General features: G+C 36.6%; 1 protein-coding gene across 1 annotated transcript in view; it reads right to left on the bottom strand.

Annotated features, from left to right (window-relative positions):
• Positions 1-14,549, bottom strand: part of LOC142358609 (disks large homolog 1-like) — a 40,528-nt gene extending 25,979 nt beyond the window's left edge. Inside the window, exons 1-7 of the mRNA XM_075410051.1 lie at positions 14,439-14,549; positions 14,058-14,172; positions 7,485-7,667; positions 7,174-7,252; positions 6,728-6,968; positions 3,612-3,713; positions 3,066-3,158 (exon numbers count right to left, since the gene is read on the bottom strand). Of these exons, the coding sequence (XP_075266166.1) occupies positions 3,066-3,158; positions 3,612-3,713; positions 6,728-6,968; positions 7,174-7,252; positions 7,485-7,667; positions 14,058-14,128 (769 nt within the window). The 5' untranslated portion in view covers positions 14,129-14,172; positions 14,439-14,549. The remainder of the gene's footprint in view (positions 1-3,065; positions 3,159-3,611; positions 3,714-6,727; positions 6,969-7,173; positions 7,253-7,484; positions 7,668-14,057; positions 14,173-14,438) is intronic.
• Between the last annotated feature and the right edge of the window lie 9,569 nt (positions 14,550-24,118).

The raw sequence follows: 24,118 nt of genomic DNA, 5'->3' as shown, positions 1-24,118 counted from the left end.
TTGTCCTCAAATAATTAATTCGTGATTCTAATCTCAAAGATCGCGAAAGCAAACGGCAGATAATAATCTTAGAAACTAAGTTAAATTAAAACCAAGGCCGGAAGAAAGTTGCATTAACCATTAATAAGTGGATGTTTTGGAAAAGTCTTGTTAGCAGACTCTTAGTACTGCCTTATGTTGAACGAAATCAACTGCAAACCAGAGAAATGACGAAAATCTAAGAAAAAGCTGAAATCATTCAACTTTTTAACAACTGACAAAATCAATATACAGAAAACAAATGTAGGTGCCAGCCGGAAGCTAGAATGATACTAACTAGAATGTGAAGAAAATGGACGCAATGTAAGGAACACCGTAACAAAATGACATTCTTGATTTTTGAAAGTTAAAAATCAAATTTAAAAAAATCAAGAAAAACGAATACATTTCATTATTAAGCATTCGAGACATAGAAAAGATAACGAGCCATCTGATACAGAGATCTATCCTCTTGAAGAGAACTCAAAAAATGAAAAATAGAGAAAATAAAAACATCGGAACATTTTGCAAAAAAAATTGGTAAAAAAAAAACTTTTAAGACTGCATTTCTGAATAAGTTTTAACTATTTTTCAAAAACTTAACACCAAAAAATGATCGAATTTTTATTGAATCGAAATTAAAGTCAATCATGTTGCACAAAAAGACTTTCTGGTAATTAAAACCAAAATACAAACGAAAAACTGAAAAATCGGAAAAAATCTACCAAAATCGGATTCTCATATGTACAATTTTATAAAAACAAAATTACATCGAGGTAGAAAGAGGCGTTGAGTATATGAATTATCAAAAGGAAGTTGCCAAATTAACGAATTTTTGACAAAAAGACGGTTAAAAGATCCAAAAATGAAGAAATTAATAGAAAAAGCCAAAAAAAAAACTAAAAAATCAAGAATTATGTGCTAATTTTGAACTTGAAACGCATCTTCAGGCTCTGCAAAACACTGTGGTATCAAATTCCGAGGTTGACGTTTCAATATAGCATCGAATAAAAATTATTCCCACAAAAAATCAAATTACAAGCAAAAAAACTGGGCCACTTAGACGAAAAAACGGCTAAAAACGGTTATCTATATGTTACATTCAGTCAAAAACTACTTTCAAAGTCAAAAAGTCATTCACTAAACGCGGCGCATGATCAAAAAACTTCTCTCGCTCAGAAAAAAATAGTTCACACGGCAATTTTATTCACTTTCACTTTTAGGTCAAAACAGCGTCTGAACGAATAGTACTTCCGGTAAAAAAAACCTTAAGAAAACCAATACTCCTCTTCGAGTCGTAAAAAACCAAGAGCACCGCAATATAGCTTCGCTCAGCTTACAGCTTCGCAGCTATAAACAAAAGTTTTCAACTTCGAAATAAAAATTTCTAAACCATTATTTGTCTCAAAAGTTGTCAGGTAACCCATCTCCAAGACATAAAAACTTTCATTGGTAATGGTCGTTAAACTCAGAAAAGGACCAAAAAGATTGAAAAATTTTGGAAACAATTGCAAATTTTAACATATTCTCGCTAAAACTCAAGATATTTATATCTTAAGAATCATTTCATTGTCTCAAGAGACTATCCAGTATGCCTGTTTCAAGCATGAAATAGTTTTACTGGCTCATGAAGATCCATACACTTGGAACATGATAAAGATTTTGCGAAAATTTGACAAAAAAAATTAAATTTAATTCAAAAGTTACTACAACTGGAGTCATAAAAAATATTGATTACCATTCCATTAACTCTAGAAACTATGCAGCAGGTTATTATCAAACGTTGGAGGAGGTGCCAGGGCCCCTGGTGCAGGAAAAACATGAAAAAATTGTAAATATTTTAAAAAATTGTTTAAATTCGTGATATTAAAATCTTGAAAAACATTCTATTACATCTATAAACTATGCAGTAACATATTATCAAATCCTAGAAGTTCGTGGCTCTTGAGGCAAGAGAAACCTAAAAAATGACAAAAAAAAAATAAAAATCCTTACAAGTTTAATGAAAAAAATGCTAAAATTTGTGATGTTAAAACTTGAAAATTAATCTTAAGCAAAAATCTAGGCCAATTGGACGAAAAACGGCTAAAAATGTTTATCTATATGCGGCATTCTGTCAAAAAAAGTCGAAAAGCCATTCGCTGTTCTAAGCGCCTGATTGAAAGACTTCTCTCGCTCAGAAAAATTAGTTCACATGTCAATTTTACTCTTTCGCTTTTAGGTAAAAAAAGCCGTCTGAACGAATACTTCTGTACTTCAGGTAAAAAAAAAACCTTAAGAAAACCAATACTCCTCTTCGAGTTCTAAAAATTAAGAGCATCGGAATATAGCTCCGCTCAGCTTACAGCTTTGCAGCTAAAAAAAATCAATGCACCGCAATCTAGCCACGCTCAGTTCCCCAGCTGACGAGTCCAATCACCGCTATTCATCTATTCAAAACATACCCGGCAGATTGCCGGAAAACAGCCGCCGTTGATTCCAATAAGCATGATTGGGATTGAACGAATAGAATATATTGAAAAAAAAAAGATTTTTGTACAAAAATATTTTTTAAGTCCGATTTATTTTGATGGCATTTCGTAGTTGAACATACTTCTGTTTCTTAGAGAGAGGCTACAGGGGCTACTATCAACACCAATAAGCATTAGAGGTGGTAACTAAGACTTATAGGAACGACGTTCAAATAGCGGGCATCTAAAATTGGGCTTTATGGGTTTATCCCGTTTCTATTTCTGACTTCAATTTTTTATACCGACTCTGTTCATTTTGAATTGCTTTGCTTAGCAACTGATGTTCAAATTCACTTTTAGCAGAATGAGAGAAGAGAGAAACTAGCCTAGAGAAGTCAAAAAGATTTCACGCAAAATGTCGAAAAAGCGGCAAAATGGTAAAGCGAAAAAAAGTTTGACGAAGTAAAAAAAATACGAGCGCAATAATAGCCGGCTGAGAAGATGAGGGCGGCTATTAATAAGCCAATACGATCCTGCAGATTTAGTTTCTTTGAATTGAAGAAAGGTAGTTGCTAATAGCGGTGGATTGATACGAACCAGCGGCGATGTCAGCCTCCATCTCTTCTCTGGATTCCATGAAGTGATAGTCTCTTCCATCTACCTCGTAGTCTCGCTTCTCCCTTGTTGTATCTAAACACAAGCAGACTCACACACTCATCAACAAACTTCATATTGTCATCCGTTGTTTATAAAATGACTGTGATATGGGTTGTTTCGCATATGTCGCAACATTTGGGAACAGCAACGTACATGTTATCCTTCGTGTCTGGACAAGACAGGTGTGTATATGTTTAAATCATAATGCATAACGTCTAGTTGGGACTATTTCGTCTGGGACTGTTTTGTCAGGGTATATTTTGCTAATCGGGAATGTTTTGTCTGTTCACCGTTTCCCTTTATCACACACGCTCGGCGCATTTTTAATCCATGAGAACATAGCAAAAATATTGCCAGCTTCAGAGAGGAGTAATTCGGAATAAATGGTACGAAGTCACAATGAAAAGAAGGCAGGAAAGAGGTTTGAACGCAACGACAAAATTTACTACACTATACCAATTCTAAATATTCAAGAGATTGACTTACGAGGAACACAGCTTCCAAACTGGTCTGGATGATCGGAGATGAGATCGTCATTAACTTTGTCCTTCCAGGGCCCCAGAATCACAATTGGACGCTTATAATCAACTGAAACAACAACTATATTCTGTCTGAATATTTTATTTGGTGCAGCATTCAAATCTTCTCTCATGAAATCTTTATAAGTAATCAAGTCATCAGTCGTTGTAGACTATAGACGCCAGATTAACACAAAGACGGCAGTCTGTCACAAAATAGCTGCGAAAGTGAACAAAACACCTCGAAGCGATTTTAAAAATGTTCTTTTTCCAAGATCCAGTGTTTGGGGTAGGGTTGGGAGGACTGGACGAGAGGGGGTTCTCAGTCGCATGTTGGAGGAAGGTGAATTGTGGGTGTGTTAGGGGGATTGAGTGTGGCGGTGTGTCAAAACTCTAAAATTAAGAACGGCCCTTCAAGCCATAAAATTGTCTCCTCAAATATTTTTGATGAATCACACCTGAAAGATATAAGGCTCCAAGAGAACTTAATGCCGTCCGGGCGTTACCTGTTTATCCCGTTTTTGAGGACGAAAAACCAAATATGTCAGGCGAAAAATCGGTAAAGCAAAAAAAATTGCATGCAAAAGAGCACCTGACTTCGTTGGAGAGCAATTAAAAACTAGGATATTTAGCAAAAATCTGAATCTTTTTGATAAATAGAGGCTAAAAAATTGAAGAAAAAAAATACATAATAAAATCTTTAATCATAGAAAAATACAACTGTAAGCGGTGAGGCAAAAACAAATAGAACCATTACTTGAAAACACCAATTCGTTAGCTTTTTTGAAATGAACGGTGTAAAAGAAAAAATTTTTTTACAAAATGAAACGATTATTCTCATCAACTAAATCCGCATTAGCAACAGATGGGACCGGTCATTAATGCCATTAAGTGGTAAGACAGCATGAATTATTAAGTGATAGCACTAGATATGAAATGAAGCTTTTAATTCTATTAACCTAAGCTTTCTTGGAAACCTGTCATTAATGGGAATAAGAGGAAAGACAACAATGTGAACAAAAAACTTGGAAAACTCAAAGCTAATCAAGCTTGAAAAACATTTCGCTTAGGGAGCAGCCAGGCTAACCAAGATGTATTCTGTAGCCAATTTTGATTTTCGAGAAGAATGCCTCCCGGTGTCTTGGTACGAGTCAATCCAATGAATTTAGAAGTCCTCTAGCTGCTGTCATTTACTTGGTAGAAGTTGTGCATCATTGTCATTTAAAGGGAAAAGATATTGACGTAGCGCACTCGAAATGTAACTTTAAGGTTACTGCAGGTTTTGTTCCTGATTTCTTACACAAAATTTGCCGTTACGACTCGCATCACATAATAAAACAACTGACGCGTGAAGACAAAGAAGAACTATCGAAGACAGCTCAGCTCGCGCCGAAGAAACGTTAATTTCCTTTGCCATCAAGGTTCCAACTTGGACGTATTTTGACAAATGTGGTTAGAAGAAAACGCTTAAACATGAATTACCTTTTCTCGACAGGATGGATTTTATGGGTTCCAGCCTTGATGCGCTCAGTAAAACTCTTGAACAGGAAGATCTTCGCATACTACGCTCAGGGTTTCAGCATCTCAATGACGATAATTTTAGTAACATTGCGAAAAAAAGCGTACTTCCCGTATAGTTTTCTTGACGGCCAAGAAAATTCAACACCCCATTTCCTGCATGTGGCATGGTTTGGGAAAACTCTAACAGGGAAAATAGATATTTCAGAGCAGCAATATAACGAAGAGGTGCAGATTTATAATTCATTGGACAGTAATAACTTTGGAGACTATTACGATGCATACCTTAAAATTGATGTTTTTGTTCTCGCTGACCTTTTTGAAAAATTCAGATGTTTGTATGGAAAGTGTATCATCTAGATCCTGCTCATTTCTACGGTGTACCTAATCTCAGTTAGAGCGCGTTGAGACGCAATGCTTATCACAACAAACTGAAAATTGAGCTACTTGATGACATTGACAAGCTTGTGTTTTGTGAGAAAGCAATAAGAAGGGGTTTGAACGGTGTCGGCTCCTTGCGGTTTTTCAAAGCACACAACAATTAGATTTGGACTGTCATTTTTATGAGACGCACACGCTCAATAAGGAAAAAGCCCAAATGGAGTTTTTTGAAAATTAATATTCTAAATCAAAAAATCAAGAATCTATTACTCAAGAATTAGGGCATATACAATTGGCACCACTTAGATGCACACTATTGATCTGTAACTAGTAAATGTTCATAAAATTTAAAGTTCATTAAGCGAGTTCAGAAGTCATTTCTTTGAGTGGGGTAAGTCACGCAATTGACCAAAAAGCAGAACGTCACGCACACAAGTCACGCACACAAGTCGTCAGAACGTCACGCACACAATGACGTCACGCACACAAGTCAGGTCGCAAGAATAATCGATGGAGACGACGAATTAAAAACACGATGTCCCCAATAATAGCCGCTAACGCTTCGCGGCTATTAAAAAGCACGCTTAGTTTCACAACACCAGTTCTCACACTTTCCAAAACACACTCAGCAGATTGTCGGCAAATAGCCGCCATTGATTTGTATAACCACGATTTGGATTGAAAGAAAAGAACAAATTTGTACCAAAAAATGTGTTTAAAGTGCGAACTATATTGATGTCATACTATAGCTAAACAGACTCCTGTCTCCTAATGATGGGATGCAGAGGCTAGTATCAATACTAATAACCGTTGGAGATGATAGCTAAGACTTATAAGAACGAAGTTCAAGCAGCGGGCATCTAAAATTGGGTGTTATGGGTTTATCCCAATTCTCTTCTTTATCTAATTTTTATGACTTTTCTCATTTTAGATTGAGTTGCTGAGCAACTGATTTTTACAACACTTTGAGCAGAATGAGCGAAGAATAATAGTAGACACGCGAACTCAAAAAGATTACGCAAAATGTTGGACAAGCTGTGACTTAGCCGGCTGAGAAGATGGCGGTATTAATTACACCAAAAAAGATCAACAGGCCATTTGCGTTCAGAGTGGAGCTTCGGAGCAGTAAAAAGTGCTTCCAATCGGTTAAGGCTTCAATGGTTGAAAACCAATGATCCAACTAACCCTCAATTTGCGTGACCATCTCGTAGCTGAGAATTGTAGCCTCCGATCCATCGAAGCCCCCTTTGAGAGATCCCTCAGAGTCACTAGCATTGCTGGTGTACTGTGCGGACTGGTCTACATCGCTCTGGGTTCCAGCGGATATCCCTGCCCCACCAGCAGTGTCCAAGTCACTGTCTTTGCTCTTGCTTAGTGTGAACTTTTTCAATAGGCCAGTCTTCTTTTTCTTCTCAAGTGTGTTGCTCTACAACGTTTAACAGCATAAAAAATGGAAAGTATTGGGCTCACTGTCGCTAAAATCTACGTGGCGAACGAAATGGCAAAAGGAATACTTGCTCATTGCTTTCAATCACAGCCGGAAAAAAGCGCGTCAAATATTGCTTTTTGAACCGTATGGCGCGTTTAAGATTTATATAGCATTGGTTATGGGTATATGTGGGGTTAGTTACCCGTCTATCTCCACCACTGCCATCCTGACTCTGCGAGAACTTCACCGATTTGATCCTCTGTCGTTCTTTACGCTCAATTCTGAAAAAAAAGACCAAAAAGGCAGGTTGGTCCACAAATTTTAGACATTTCTAGAATTTAAGACATGAAAATTAATCAGCTTACAAAAAGCAAAACAGATGTTTCTGCTCACAATACACACCAGATGGACTGCAAGGCTGTGCTATTCCAACATTCTTTGAAACCGTTATTTTATTTCCCTTTGTAGTTTATACCAAATCTAGTATTTTTCCACAATGTGGTTACTGCCTACCGTCTTTTGGATGGTATGATGGCCACTCCGCTCTCACTTGCCCCCATGGCTCCATTCACAAGAGAGGCAACCCACCACTCCTCATCAGTGGAATTGTGCACGTGCAGAATGTCACCATGGGTGAACGACAGTCCCTCGCCCGGGATTGTTTTGTCCTTCTCAGCCGCGAAGTCAAATAGCGCCCTACATACGTAAACATTTAGATTGGTTTTCTACTTAAAAAACTAGGGGAACGCTCAAAATAGTTGGTCTAACTAAAAAAGTTGGTCTAGTTCTTCAACAAACTGAACATACCCGGCAGATTGCCGGAAAATAGCCGCCGTTGATTCCCATAACTCTATTGGGATTGAAAGAAAAGAAAATATCAACAAAAATTGATTTTTGTACAAAAACATTCTTAAATGCGATTTATTTTGATGTCATTTCGTAGTTCGTAACACACTCCAGTCACTCAGTAACAGGCTACAGGGTCTAGTATGAATACCAATAAGCATTATAGACAGTAACTAAAACTGATGAGAACAAAGTTTAAAAGGACTTTTAGCAAGCAGAATGACAGAGGAGTGAAACTAGCCTAGAGAAGTCAAAAAGATTTCACGCAAAATGTCGAAAAAGCGGCAAAAAGGTAAAGCGAAAAAAAGTTCGACGAAGCAAAAAACATAGCAGGACAAGTCCTGACGTACAATTCAAAGAATTTTCATTGACCACTACCAAGAACCGAATTTTTGTTCAAACACCGTTTTCTCACTCTACTTTAAAATTAGAGCGAAAAAAATTCACGTCGCAAAACCACTCGCTTTTTCGCTCCATTTCCTGTTTCGGGGTGACCAAAATCAATACTCCAATTTGACTTCAAAAATCATGAAAATGTGTGAACAGATCTTTAAAAAAAGACAGCGCCCCAATACAATTCAAAATCTTTGAATTGTAAAAATTAGGAGCGCTATAATAGCCGGCTGAGAAGTTGAGGCGGCTATTAAAAAGAGAAAGTGCTCAGTTGACGGTCGTTGGGAGCAAAAATTCAAACTTCTATTTCACTTCACTCGAAAACCCACTACAGTCCAACAAAAGCTCCCGAACGACCTTCTACTTGTCTATTTTAGCTCGAATTCACAAAGGGTAGTAAGCTGTCAAAGTAGCCTACCAAAAACCATTAGAAGATTTAGAGTGTACGAATGGAACCGCTTGTGGCGCAACTTTTTTGATAAAATCTGCAGCGAATTAAGTTAGCGCTCCAGAACTGAAAGGAGAGCGTTTCAGATCAAGCAGCAGAAAACAAGAAGTCAAACGCGCGTTGCATTCAAAAGATGCAACATTGGCTTCAAACTCGGAGAGCATTTAGTAACATCAAGTATAAAACAGCTGAGCAGAATGAAAATAAACAAATTTGATTCTTCGAGATTTCCGGCGAGCAAGACGTAAAACGGTAAATGAGCGCCAGACAAAGCAAAAACAAATCCCTAGACAACAGCAATACAGTTGTTATCAGTTTACATCTCTGCATTTAATGACAAAAACTCAACATCTGAATCATATTCACAATTATGCACTCGGTTTTCCTTAACTAAGTTAACGGCCTGTATTTTAAACTTGACAATGTACCTCAGGAGATAGAAAGCAAGAGTTTTATAATTATTGGCCAAGATTTAAAAACTTAGAAAACACTAAGAACGGAGAAAATAAATAGAAAAATTTATAATAGATGACAAAAACAACTATGGTATAATCAGAGAAAGATTATTTGTCTTAGAATACAGAAAAAGATAAAGTGCCCAGTTGATGGTCGTTGGGATCAAAGATTTCACTTCTATTTTACTTCACTCGAAAACGATAAGTTGGCGTCAATAAAAGCCCGTTTATTCTTAATGTGGGTAGAAAGAATAAAAACCCACTACCGTCGGATGAAAACCTCTCCTACGACTGGAAACGGCACTCGACTAATTTAGCTTGCATTCACAAAGGGAAGTAACCTGGCGACAAGATGCTAATAGAACCTATCAAAAACCATTAATAATATTTAGAGTGTACGATTGAAACCAAATGTTGCGCGCTTTTGGCACCTCTTTTGATAGAAATCTGCAGCGAATTAAGTCAACGGCTTAGATCCAAAATGAGAGCATTTAAGATCAAGCAGCAGAAATCAAGATGTCAAGAGCAACAAAAATCGCTCAAAAGCGGTCAGCCCAAAATATTGCATTCAAAAGACAATATTTGTTTCAAACTCTGAGAGCATTTAGTGACGTCAGGCACATAAGAACAGCTGAGCCGCTGCATGAAAAGATCAACAAAATTGATGTTCCGGTCAGCAAGATTTAAAACGGTAAATGTACCTCAGGAGAGAAAGCAAGAGTTCTAGAATTACTGGTCATGATTTAAAAAACTTAAAAAACTACGAACGGAGAAATTTAAAAACATACCCGGCAGATTGCCGGAAAATAGCCGCCGTTGATTCCCATAACTCTATTGGGATTGAAAGGAAAGAAAATATCAACGAAAATTGATTTTTATACAAAAACATTTTTAAGTGCGATTTATTTTGATGTCATTTCGTAGTCGAATATACTCCTGTCTCTCAGTGAGAGGCTACAGGGTCTAGTATCAATACCAATAAGCATCATAGATAGTAACTAAAACTTATGAGAACAAAGTTCAAGTACCGGGCATCTAAAAAGGGGCTTTATGGGTTTATCCCGTTTCTATTTCTCACTTTCTTGGAATTCTATTTCTGATTTTTATACTGACTCTCTTCTTTTTGAATTGCTTTGCTGAGCAGCTGCCGTTTAAAAGGACTTTGAGCAGAATGACAGAAGAGAGAAATTACCCTAGAGAAGTCAAAAAGATTTCACGCAAAATGTCGAAAAGCGGCATCAATGTCAAAATGCCGCATGTGAACAAAAAAACCACTAGCGAGAAATGAAAATTTAATTCAAACAAAAAACTAGGCCTAGAATGAGCTGTGAATGGATTGGGAAAACCATTTAGAAAAAAATCCGATCCAAAAATTCGAAAAAACAGTAAAAATCAGAGTGAAATTGCCGCATGTGAACAAAAAACCACTAGCGATAAAGCGAATTTTTGTTCAAACACCGTTTTCTCACTGTACTTTAAAATTAGAGCGAAAAAAATCACGCCGCAAAATCACTCTTTTTTGCTCCATTTCCTGTTTCGGCGTGATCAAAATCACTACTCCAATTTGACTTCAAAAATCATGAAAATGTGTGAACAGATCTTAAAAAAAAGACAGCGCCCCACTACAATTCAAATTCTTTGAATTGTAAAAAACATAGCAGGACAAGTCCTGACGTACAATTCAAAGAATTTTCATTGACTAAACAGAAAAACTAGACCTGGAATGAATTATGAATGGATTGCGAAAACCATTTATAAAAAACATAACCGACTAACGTCGGGCGAATTGCTCTCAAACGACCGGCGAGCGGTTGGCTTGGTCAGTAGCTAGCCACGGGGGGGGGGGTGCACCGGGGGCTGATGGGGGCAGCACTGGGTGGGGGGGGCAAAAGCGCGGTGGGGGGGGGGGGGTGGAGCCAATAGTGGGGGTGGGGGGTCAACAAAGGGGGAGGTATCAACCTCTAAGAACCGCCCCTCACACCATAAGTATAAGTATAAGTCTCCAAGACAGTTTGAGCTGAAACAGACCTGAGAGGCTCTAAGAGCTCATAATGCCCGCTGGGCGCTACCTGTTTATCCCGTTTTTGAGGCCGAAAAGTCAAAAGCGTCAGACGAAAAATTGGTCAAGCGAAAAATCGCATAAAAAAAGACCGACAGGACTAATATAATTGCTACAAACTTCGTTTGAGAGCAATTAAAAACCAATCCAAAAAATTTTAAAAACAGTAAAAACCAAAGTGAAATTGCCCTATGTGAACAAAAAACCACTAGCGAGAAAGCGAATTTTTGTTCAAACACCGTTTTCTCACTCTAATTTAAAATTAGAGCAAAATCAATTCACGCCGCAAAACCACTCGCTTTTTCACTCCACTTCCTGTTTCGGCGTGACCAAAAATCATGAAAATGTGCGAACAGATCTTAACAAAAAGGCAGCGCCCCAATACAATTCAAATTTTTTGAATTGTAAAAAATAGGAGCGCTATAATAGCCGGCTGAGAAGATGAGGGCGGCTATTAATAACAGCTTTGAGGATAAAAAGAATAATTAACAACTTTAAAATTCTCAAACACTCTGGAAAAGGAATTCTCAAATATAGTCGGTAGATTGTCGTCAAATAACCGCAGTTATCCACCTCGACCTACATTGGAATTGAAACAGAAGAAGGGAAGAAGGTAGTTTTCTCTCCAATATAGTTTAATATGTTTTAATATGGTGTACATTTTCGGGTACACTCGAAAATTCCGCTAATATCAGCTTCTAAACTGAAGGCTATTAAGCTTGATAGCAATACCAACTTTATTTCGCTGTAATAAACTGTTATAACGTAATGCAAACTGACTCTTGGCCGTATTAACCATAATGCGTTAAATAAATTCTGATTTCAATTAGGTAATCAGGTAAAGCGAATTGACAAAAATAGCAGGACAATGGCTCAATTACAATTCAAAAAATTGAACAATATAAAAACTGACATTTATCATTTTTAGATAAACATCAAACTAAGACCATTAACATAAGTAATGTGTATATGACTTCCCCCACCACAACGCTCTGTTGCTGTTTTAATTTTTTTTATCTAAAATAGCCTATTATTAACATTTTTTAAATCAAAATTCAGCGTTTTTAACGCAATTTTAACTTTTTTATTTTCACCTAAAATCACTAATTAAAAAATTAAAAAATAACCCTTTCACGAATTTTTAACAATTTTTTAAACCGAAATCACCAAATTTAAAATTCAGTATAACTTAATAAACCACTAATTTTAATTAATTCTTGTCCAAAAGTACTACCAATAAATTTCAAAATATACTACCAATATCTGTATAGTGATATGAACAATCTAATTATTTCTCAAAGTAATCTATACTAATCAATAAACTGATTTATACATAAACAACTTAGCTTTATTATTACAAATCCAATAAAATTGAACTTATCTAACTTAACATTATCTCTTAGTTACAGCAAATAGATTTTCACTAAATGGTACACTATATTTAAAATTAATATTCTCAAATAATTCAGAAAATATATCACTATCATTAACTATTTCTACATCTTGTCTATTGTATACGTTCTCAATAGTTTTACCATAAAATGCCTTACTATTTTAAAGAATACATCAAAATTTATCACAGCTAGCTTTAGTTTCATTTCTTTTCCGAATTTTAAAGTCAATATAAGGTTTTAACCATGGTTTCTTTTCATAGTGCAAATTACCGTTAATTATAATATCTTCCAATTTTAATCCATGCTTTAAGTACCAATCTAACACTTCACAATCAACAACAATCTTTTTTATCTGAGTTTTTTCAACATTCACATTTCCTTTAGTTTATATTTACCCATATTTAGAGTTTGATATTTGTTGAACAGATTCATATTAGTTGTAGTCTCATCTAGAGAGAATGGACATTTCTTATTCATATTTTTAACTCTTCAGTATATTTAATATAAATAGTATATATGTATCCAGTATTATAAATAAATGGTGTAAAACTGTTTTCATTACATTCAATCATCTCACCAGTAGGCAAGCGTTGAAACATTGCGGATGAATATATTGAGTTGAAATCATAGTAATTGAGATAATTTTCTTTACCTTTATTTTCAGGATCAATACTAATATTTACATTCAACAAAACTTACCTAATACTGATAAATCACCTCTAATACTACTTTGAATAGTATCATAATTAGCAACTGTATCTTCCTGATAATATTTAAGCTCAATAATAGTATCAATCAAACCGCACAACCATGTCAACCCAGGAGTTGAATAAGTATAACATGGATCAATCTCATTTTATTCTAAACACATTCCTCTAAATTTTTCAAATACATCTACCTTAAAATGTTTCATATCCCATATAATTCCAATCATCTAATGCTTGTTGATAATAATTAACAGTTATATGACTTCGTTTTAATTTAGAATAGAAACATTCTTTAGGCGGTAATGAGGTATTGTTTAATTTATTTATATTATCAAACCATTCATAAGGAAATATACCTTTTCTTCTTTTTACCCCTGTTTATTTACTATTATACATTCATCATCACTTAGTTACTTATAGGACAGAGATTAAAAAGACAGAGCACCAATACAATTCAAATTCTTTGGATTGTAAGAAATAGGAGCGCTATAAGAGCCGACTGAGAAGATAAGGGCGGCTATTAAAAGCGACTCTCTTAGCTCTTCAACTCCTTCAGCCGTTTCACCTAACGTTTTCACGTGCGCCATTGACTTTTACAGCCATTTCTAAATACACTACAAAAATTATCGATCAGAAAGACGCTCCAATACTCTTCTTGAAGTCGTAAGGAACTTCTTTGAATTTGAGAAAGAAAGTCTTTGAATTGTAATTAGGAGCGCAACAACAGCCTGAGGAGACGATGAGGGGACAATTGATGATAGGACAAAAGGAACAAACCACTGACCGTACGTAGAAACTCTTCTTCTCCGCGGCTTGCAATGTACCAGCTCCAGCAGAATTGTTTGATGAAATCATCTGTTCACGCAAATCGTGGATCTTGGCTTCAAATCTTGCGTACTCTGCAGAACAAAGGCTTAAGTTACGGCAAATGCATTGCTTCATTCGTGCATATGCGAAAATGACACTGATTGCATAATAATTTTATATTGAAATATGTCGAATGAGTTAAGATTTTAATAGAGCGAACAGGGACAGAGATAAATTTACACTAAGAATTAGAGAAACTGAAAAAAAACGTGAACTCATTATTTACCCCTGAAAGACCTATTTGAGGAACTTTTACAGTAGGGCGGTTTTAGCATATATATGACACGGTTTCGCTAACCTTCTGGTCTGTAGCGTAATTCTAATGTCACAGTCTGGCCTGCCGACTTGAGAGCCTGTGCTGCCTCCACATGCGTGGCATAGGTCAAATTCGTATTGTTCACCTAAAAGAGAAAACTACTAACGGTTACAAATGTATAAAAATACCCAGTAGATTGCAGAAATATAGCCACTATTGATTCCCATAGCCCCCATTGGGATTGAAAGAACAGAAAACATTGAAAAAAAAAAACATGTACAAAAACATTTTTCTGTACAAAAACATTTTTAAAGTGCGAATTATTTTTGATGTTATGTTGTAGATGGGCATACTCATGTTTCTTAGTGAGAGGACACAGGGGCTAGTATCAATACCAATAAGCACTAGAGATGGTTATTAACACTTATAAGAACAAGACTTTATAAGACAAAGTAGCGGAATCTAAAAGTTGACTTTAAGGATTTATCCCGTGTCTATTCCGATTTCATGCTTATGATTCCGTTCATTTTAGATTGCTTGGCTGAGCAACTGCTGTTCAAAAGCACGTTGAGCAGAATGCGCGAAGAAGGAAACTAGCTTAAAAAAAACAAAAAAAAATCACGCAAATTGTCGACAAAGCGGCAAAATGAGGTAGAACAAAATTTTTTTTCGACGTCGTAAAAAAATAGGAGCGCACTAATGGGCGGCTATTAATAATCTTGAAAACACCGTCAATACACCCTTTTAAATCATTAACAAAGCACATTCCCATCTTTAAACCGCAAAAAATCTGCTTGAAAAAGCCGCACGTCGACCAAAATTTCGCTAAGAAAATTTTATTGCACATCAATTTGCTCCCGCAGAAAACAGTTGCATGACAAAAATGACTCTTTTCACTCCAGTCGACAAATTTTTTAACACTCAAACCACTTCACTTTGTTTCAGGTGTTTCATTTCCTGCATCAAAAACCCATTAATGAAGACACTTCTCCAATTCTCTTCGAGTACTAAAAATACGGCCGCTAATATAGCCGGCTGGTAAGATCAGGGCGGTTAATAACACACAAAAAACAACTCACAAAGGATACAAAAATCATGGTCAAAAAACTTTCCATTCAATCTGATTTAAACCTGAAACGAAATCGCTCTAAAACAAATCGATCACGCAAAAAGTCCACGGCGTAGAGGTCTCTTGAAATCTCAAAAATTTCAAGCAACAATTTTACAAACAAAAAATGTTTACAATGATCGCCTCTCTCTATGGGGGACCTTAGCTTGAAAAATTGTTTCATGAAAAGGGTCTTAAAAATATAGAGAAGATTATGAGAAGGTCTGAATCAATATGAGGTGCGAGACACAATTCGTGAGTGATAAACACCAACATGCATCTGAGTGAAAAAAGTTATCGAAAACACTTTTTTTTCAGAAATTCAAATTTTCACTCTATAGGGAGACCTTTTGGAAAATTGTGCCTAAAAAAACTTGAAGATTACGAGGTTTTAATCAAAATGAGGTGTGAGACAAAAATTGTGTGTGATAAACAACATGCAACGGAGTAAAAAGAATTATTGGAAACAATTTTTTCGGAAATCCAAATTTTCACTATGGGGGAACTTACAATTTTTGGAAAATGGGGGCCTGAAATTTTTGTTAAATTTGAGACTCAAACAGATGTCAATAGTTTACCCAACTACATTCACCACACACACACACACATCACCCATCAACATCATCCAAACAGACAAGCGCAACAGCCACATACACACACATACAACGCCCAAACAGAACCCTCCCCCCAACACGTAACCCTAACATAAACAAAACACCGTCACGCACAAACATACACACACCAACACACAGCAACCCTAAACCCTCCACCAACACACACTCGCTCCCCCCACCAACACCCCATCCCACCCCTACACGCAAAAACTCAAGGCTCCACACCACACAACCTAAATGCATATTTCAACTGTTTTACATACATGCATACATAAACATGCAATAATTCGAAACAAGATAGAGCAGCAGATAGTTTGGATCTACCAACCTCTGGGTTATGAGCACAGAGCGCTTCCACTGCTCCATCCTGCATAAATAAAAAATTACATATATGAACACTTACATACATACATACAAACATACATAAACATACATTACAAACACACATATTACATGGTACATACATTAAATAGATACATTTCATAGAAACACATTACGTACACATACATTATATACTTATACATTACATACACATAATTTACATACGCATACATTACCTACACATACATTACAAACACAAACATTACAAACACAAACATTACAAACATATACATTAGAAACAAATACATTACATACATAAATTACGCATACAAATTACGTAAACATAAATAATATACAAATAAATTACGTACACAGATTAGATATACATACATCAGATAAACACACATTACATAAACATACATTACATACACGTACATTACATACGCAAAGATTACAGACATACAAAATACATACAAAATACATTGCAAACACATACAAAATACGTACACATAAATTACACATGCAAGTAGTAACATTTACACCATGGAAGATCGGGGGGGGGGGGGTTGTCATCCCATGTAAGAGATAGGGTTGTCCTGAGGACAACCCTACTTTTTGCATTGGGAAGGACAACCCAACCCTTTACATGCGCTATGACAACCCAACCTTTTGCATGGGATAGGACAACCCAACCTTTTACATGCAGGGACCGCCGAATTATTATCCAAACCTATTCCCCCTCCATTTCCCGCTTTTGAAGAAATTATTCAGTTTATACCGAATTATTACCCAAACATTTCCCCCCTCCTTTGAGGGAATAATTTATTCTTATCAAAGAGTGAAATATTTAGACTTATCAGAAAGACTGGATATAAACTGTGAATTTACTGTAGAACCAAACCACGCAATTTGTTCAAATCTAGCAATTGAAATTTAGCTAAACAACACAAACTTGGGTTGAGAAATTGAACCAAAACTGAAAACAAAATCTGTACAATCGAAAGGTTACAAATCACGATAAAAAGCGTTATTTCTGAAACCAGTGTTAAGCACGGGTAGGTTAGAGCTTTGAAATGGGTTTTGAACGAAAATTGAGCCATTTTTAACAAAAAATTACATCAAAATTAGCACGAAACGAAGGAAAAAATGCAAATATTTAAATGTTTTGAATTATCATAGGGAAAATATATACAAATGGGGATAAAATAGAGTAGGTTAAACAGTTTTAATTGGAATATAAGACTTAAAACACAATCTTAACAGTTACAGACGTAAAAATAAGACTGAAAATTGCTGTTTTTATGTGCGTCGCCCCCTTTTACGCGGTGGTATTGCTTCTTCCTCCTCCGAATAGGTTATTTCTCTTCCGTCCTCAGATTCAACAGCTTCATAATCTATGAATGGACAATTGAGTGGAGATTCTTCGTCAATTACTGCCTCGAAATCGACATTATCCTCACTATCCAAGTCTGATTCGTTTATTATTCTGTTGAATCCGGGATCAGGTGGCTCCCAACTTTCAAGGGCAGGATCGGGTGGTTGACAATTTTCAGTGGAGGCAGGGAGCGTGCTGTCCGACTCATTATCCGTTTCCCATTCTTCCCCAAAGAGATCCTCAATTTCATCTTGCGTTGGTGCATCCCACTCTGGATCACTTTCAAGATCAGTGGCTTCAATTGCGTCGGCATGACCGTACGGCAAAGTTTTAATACCGCCCTCAAGAATGAAACGTTTGTCAACGAAGGGACTCAGGGACAGTTTATTAATTGAAACAGTCTGTAGAACGTGACGGTCTGACACAATTCTGTTGTTCGGTGTTCGTAGTGTGGATGAGAGTAACAGAGCGTCTTTGTATTTCTGGTGCGTTAATTGTTCCCTGGCAGCTCTGATAACACCATTTGCAGAGATTTTTCGGGAATCTAAATACAAAAAAGTTGCGAGAAGTTTTATCAATTTGTCCTCAGAAAGTTTTTCAAAGAAATGCTTGCTTGCTTCTCTTAAAGTTTAGTGTGATGTATGTGTGATAATGACTAACCATATTAACACCAAAGTTATAAATGAACATAAATCTGTTTTACCTGTTGAAGTTATGGAATATAACTTCGGCTTCAGCGAAACAAACTCGTCGATGAGTTTTCCGGCGAATTCATCTTTGTATTTGAGAACGACGAGTTTGTTGTTGTTGTTGAAAAGTTGATGCTCCTTAGGATAATTTGAAAAATCAAACTCTGACAAAATAGTGGGTTTTGCTGCTAAATCCTGGTAAAAATCGTCAGATCGAATTTTATATAAAAGACTGTCTGTGTCAGAATATAGCAGGCGACAATCAAAATGCGGCTTCATTATATGATAGTGAAACCTATACATTTGAAATTTAGCTAATTCTAGAATTGTCGCGCCAACAATTGTTGGTTTATCCCAATAGATTCTCTTTGGGTCGTGCGTGATAGCAGCTAAATTTTCGCCGAAAATTTTGAATGTCTTGAAGGTAAAGCGTGAGACATTCTGGAGCACTTGATCTGCATTCTGCGCTAAGGTAAGTTTCATTCTCCTTCTTTTTGACTCACAGGTTTTACCATAAGCGCTATTGTTCATAAGTTTGAACAAATTTTCTTCGAATTTGTTCCGCGCGGTCTGTCTTTTTTCCGTGTTTAATCTGATATAGGGCTCCATCCAGTTTTCTTGCGAGAATTGGAGCACGCGATGTACTCTGTCAACAACCAGACCAAGTTGTACATAAAGTTGAAGATTCCGGTAATGGAACGTGTACCGCTTTTTGTCCGTAACTGTTTGTAGTAACTTGGGGACAGATGACCGCGGCATGTTGACATTGAACTTCAACTCTCTCTGGTAAGTGCTCAACCACTCATCGGGTACTAATTCTTTTGTTGGCGCGAGAGGGAAATCACGATGGAGGTCTCGTATATTGTGTGGGTACATCAAATCTACTTCAAGGATGTAACCTATGGGAGAATCTGTTGGTGTATTGAGTACCTGCTCGAGTGGGACTTCCACCAGCAAAAAGTCACCAACAGGTAGATGCTCTGTTTTCATGACGCCACCATACAAGTTGTTAGCATCTACCATGAAACCAAAAGTCGACTCGAGCGCACTGTCGTAATTCTCCATATACTTGTTGTTCGCCTTGAAGTAACTTTCATCGTACACCGATGCGAGACCTCCTCTAATCATATTTTCAACAATTTCCAGATGTTCCCTATTTGTCAACAATTGAATATTGGCCCGGCAAATTTTAAGAAATGCATCACCAGCAAGGTTTGAGGCACTGTAGTGATGTGCGCAGTCCAGTCCATATGTGTTCATACACAGTCTCCGAAACTCTTCAAACACGCACGCAAGCAAGAGTGTATCGCACTTCAGATATAAGTTATGATATCCTTCAAGGTTACAACATTGGAAAGTATCAAAAACAGTTTTTGCTTTTTGCAGTTCATCCTCTGTTATTTGCAATTTTCCATTGTCTAGGCTGTTTTTCCACTTCTCGAGTGGAGGAAGTTCTGTTTCTGCGAACTTTGAGCGGTCAGTCATGTACGAATAGGGGTATATTCCTTTTTCTTTAATCAAATTTAGAGCATCAGCTGACTGGTCACTATCGAACATTGAATCGAAAATTGCGAAAGCCGAAGCGGGCAGGTTAGCAAATAACTTTTCTAAGGATGAAGTTAAAAACTTGAAAGAATCGATGAAGCGTAAATATTCGTAAATTTTTCTGACTTTTCCATCTCTCCCCGTGACTGTTTTGATTAGGACACCGAACGTCATCGATATGTACTTCTCATCTGTAGATGGGATGACGCTTATTGTTGTTGTTGGTTCAATTTCGCGAAGTGCCAAGCATACGTGGTGAAGGTCATAGTTAGCGATGTTGTGACCAATTACGGGAGTGAAATTGATTGTGCGTCTTATCCAGTTGCACTTTTCATGAGCAAAACCAAGGAAATCTCCGCGGTGGTGGCCATGGTCAAACACTTTCGTATCTTCGGGTCCGAAAGGTTCTTCACAAATCCAACACTCAATTGTACTACTTCGATTTGGCACTTGTTGTCCCAAATATACTGGAAATCGTCTCTTTGCATAGTATACTTCTCGCGCCATCTCATGTAGCTTTTTAATAAAATTTGTCATGCAGTTTTCGGAGCTATCGATAACGAATTCTTTTGGTGTTGAAAAACCGTTCTCAATCAAAGTCAGAGCAAAACCGGAGGGTATGTGTTGTTCGATAACTTCAGTTGAAGATGCGTCCGGATTAGCTGGACAAGATGAGACTGGCATTAGAAACGACTCAAAGTCGAAGTAAATAGTGAATGGAGCAAACCATCGCGCCTTAAAATTTTTGAACCGGAAAGAATTTTTATCATCGCCTGGCATCTTTATTGTTGCTGGTGCATGGTTTCGACATGCATCATCGTGAACTTGATGTTGCTCTTCAGAGTGGGAAAAAGCAAAACAGTTCCTGCAAAGACGCAAATTGTTTGTGAACTATTTTTCTTTCACAGTGCATACCAGTTTAATGAGGTTATTGATCAGAACATAATGATGTACATCTTCGTTAAACAGGAGTAGAAGATCCATCGTTGGTGCAATGTTCTTGTTATTGGAGACGTACATAGGAAGGAGGTCTCCTTTTGAAAGTTGAAACACGTTGACCTGCACGTCATTCATGATTTCGAACTGATGAATATCGTGAAAGCCCATTGGCATAGAAAACTCACCGCGGGGTTTGGTAGCCTCAGGTTTCCTGTATGTAGCCGGGTTAGTCAATTGTGTTCTAATGTCTCGTGAAGGGTCAGCTAAGTTGGGTCCGTGCAGTTCGTGGTACCAAGCGGTGAAGCAGTAGTTGAAACATTGGAAATCATCATGGTTGCGTATATTCAATAAAAAGCGTTGATTACGAAGACAGAGGGGCAGCTCAATGAAAGATGAACCACGTATTGGCGAAAATTTAGCGAATTTTAAATCAACCCACAGAATTTTTTGAAGAATCCAACCACTTCCATTAGATGCGAATACGAAGAGGACAGTGAGCATCTTTTCCACCATGTGAAAAAACGTTTCGTCAGACAATTGATGATGAACAGGTGTCATTTCTGAATTGGCGTAGATATCAATGTCCGATGCTTCTCCGTTGTCGCGCGCTTCTTTATGAAGTGATAGTTTCGCACTGAATTGAACTTTTTGTGGACCTTCGTTCAATGTTTTTTGTTCTATAATGTCACTGATTTCATCTCTCTGAGCAGTCATGAAATCGAGAAGGCCAACGGTGTTGTTACTATCTACAATACGATAAGACTGGAGACTCTTTCTAAAGGCTGACTCTGTGAGGGTACCTCGTTGTTGTTGTTGTTGTTGTTGCTGCTGCTGTTGTCGTTGTTGTTGTTGTTGTCCCTGTTGATGAACAATTGGATTGACAACTCTCGAGTTGTCAAGAACAGGTAACACGTGTTGTTTTCTGATGTGTTCGTTAAACGAGTTTTTGTCGTTGAAAGCAAGATTACAATAATGACAAAGATTTGTAAATCTGCCATGGCAGTCAGAGAGGTGACTTTGAATTTCAGATAATTGACGGCGAGTAACTGGACAAATGGAACACCGATATACGGGTATACCTTTCTCGTCAGCATGAACAGTGCGTTCATGACGAGCACGGTTACATTTGTTGCTGTAAACGTTGTCACAAAAGTTACACTTTTCTGGCATTTTCAAGATAATTTTGAACAAACGGTTTCTTAATGCAAGAGTTTTCAAATATGGCTGATTTCAATCTGAGCTCACTGTTATGCTGTGCAAAGTTTGAAAGTTCGCGCGCGCAAATTTGAATTTGAAATTAGCCAATCAAATTGAAGTAAACTTGAAAGCGCGCCAAAAATCAAATTCAAACTTAAAAATGACTACACTCAGTCAAAGCAGAGACAGAAGTTAAACAACCAAAAAATGGTTTAAAAAGCATGCAGATTGAACGTACCTTCCATTTTTATTGTTTTATTATACAATTAAAAATAACTTTAGTAAAAGTTGAAAATTTCGAAATTGATAAAGTTCTTGTTACATGTCGCGGAAGCATGCATGCTAAGAAGCATATAAAGGCATCTACACTAAGGGTCTATATTAAGGCATATCATACAAGAAAACAAGTCCTGGAGTCACCAAGGCTATCAGGAAACATCAGTTGAAACTGCATCGAAAGCCGAGTTTTTTCAGAAGACTTTAACCTCTAAATAAAGGACTTTACCAGGGGTTCATGTGTTGGCAAATATGACTGAGAAGCACAGGAGGACCTCTTTGTTGATGGAGTGTTCCTATATGAAACTTTTGTGTAAACAATTGAAAGAAAACATCACTTTTTTTAAATTTTTCAATTTTTTTGATCAAAAGGATTAAGGGGATTAGGCTTTTTCTCCAAGAATAAAGAAAAACGTTATACGTATGTTACTTCATCAGCTCTCTAACAAGTTCCCATTACAGAAAAACTTCTGTTTAGTAAGGGTAAAAATGTCTCCATGTTAAAAAATGGCATTTTTTCACTTTTAGGGATTAAGAGGGATTAACTAAAATAACAAAAGAAAAAATGCAAAAAAACCATGTTGCAGTAACTTTTTTAACCTGGAACTTCTGAGATCTTTGATAGCGGGGACAATTGTCCATCGTATGAGCCTATCCCCGTTCATTTGAGATAAATTTTTTATTGCTTTCGGATCATTACAAAAAAATATTTTGTTATTTTTGTAAAAATTGTTGAAAAAAAGACTGTTTTTGATAGAAATATGGTACCTGTTACAGCGATCAATAGCACACTACTCATTGGAATCATCGCTAAGTCACTCTCGTCTTGGATGATCATGAGTTTCAGCTGATTAAAGCAAAAAAAAAGTTTTTTTGATTTCAAGAAAAACGGTCAAAATATTTATGCAAAGAACACAAGTTTGAAAGTTTTAAACTTTTGTTTAGTGAAAACAGTAAAAGAACAAACACTGGACCAATCTCACTGGAATTTCAATGCTGGCAAAAGCTCCTTGTTTTACCACAAAACCACCAGAATGACAATTTCAGTTGTTAACCACTTTTTGTTGAATTTTAGATTCGCTCTTAATATTCAAAGTTTTTTTTGCAAACTTTTCCTCCAAACAAGAGCTTTTCACTGCAAACCTAACTGAAGCACCTATTTGATGAAGCACCTAATTAAACCTATTTGTTTAATGACCTTGCTCAACCAAATACAATTTCCTCAAAGTGCAGTGTCCTTTTGGGACATGTTTGAACTTGTTCAATTCCTTATGAAAAGGTTGAAGATCTTTATTGTGAATTAAGTCTATATCAAAAATTGTACAAAGGCAATCAACACAATTTAATAAATGTCAGATACACAATTGAATGAATGTCATATACATAACTATTGAGCAATCTAAAGCACGCATATATTTATAGTTTTAGTTTTAAATATCAAATATATCCATCAGGTTGCTTTCTGGTCTTCGTTTTTTAGGAGCAGCACAAACTTTCCGGTGTTTCAAATAGGGCTGAATTCGATTGCTGTGGGGTATGAAAGGTTGTCCCGGATAAAATGTTCAAGTCGAAATCTTGATTTCCGTTGCAAAACTTTTCTTGACAACTTTTACTGATTTCCGCAAACAGGGATGGGCTAGGAGTCGGTGTAACTAAAG

This window comes from Convolutriloba macropyga, chromosome 2 (assembly GCF_964194025.1).
Source record: "Convolutriloba macropyga chromosome 2, txConMacr16.3, whole genome shotgun sequence".
Classification (NCBI taxonomy): Eukaryota; Metazoa; Xenacoelomorpha; order Acoela; family Convolutidae; genus Convolutriloba; species Convolutriloba macropyga.
This window is presented reverse-complemented; position numbering and strand designations above follow the sequence as displayed.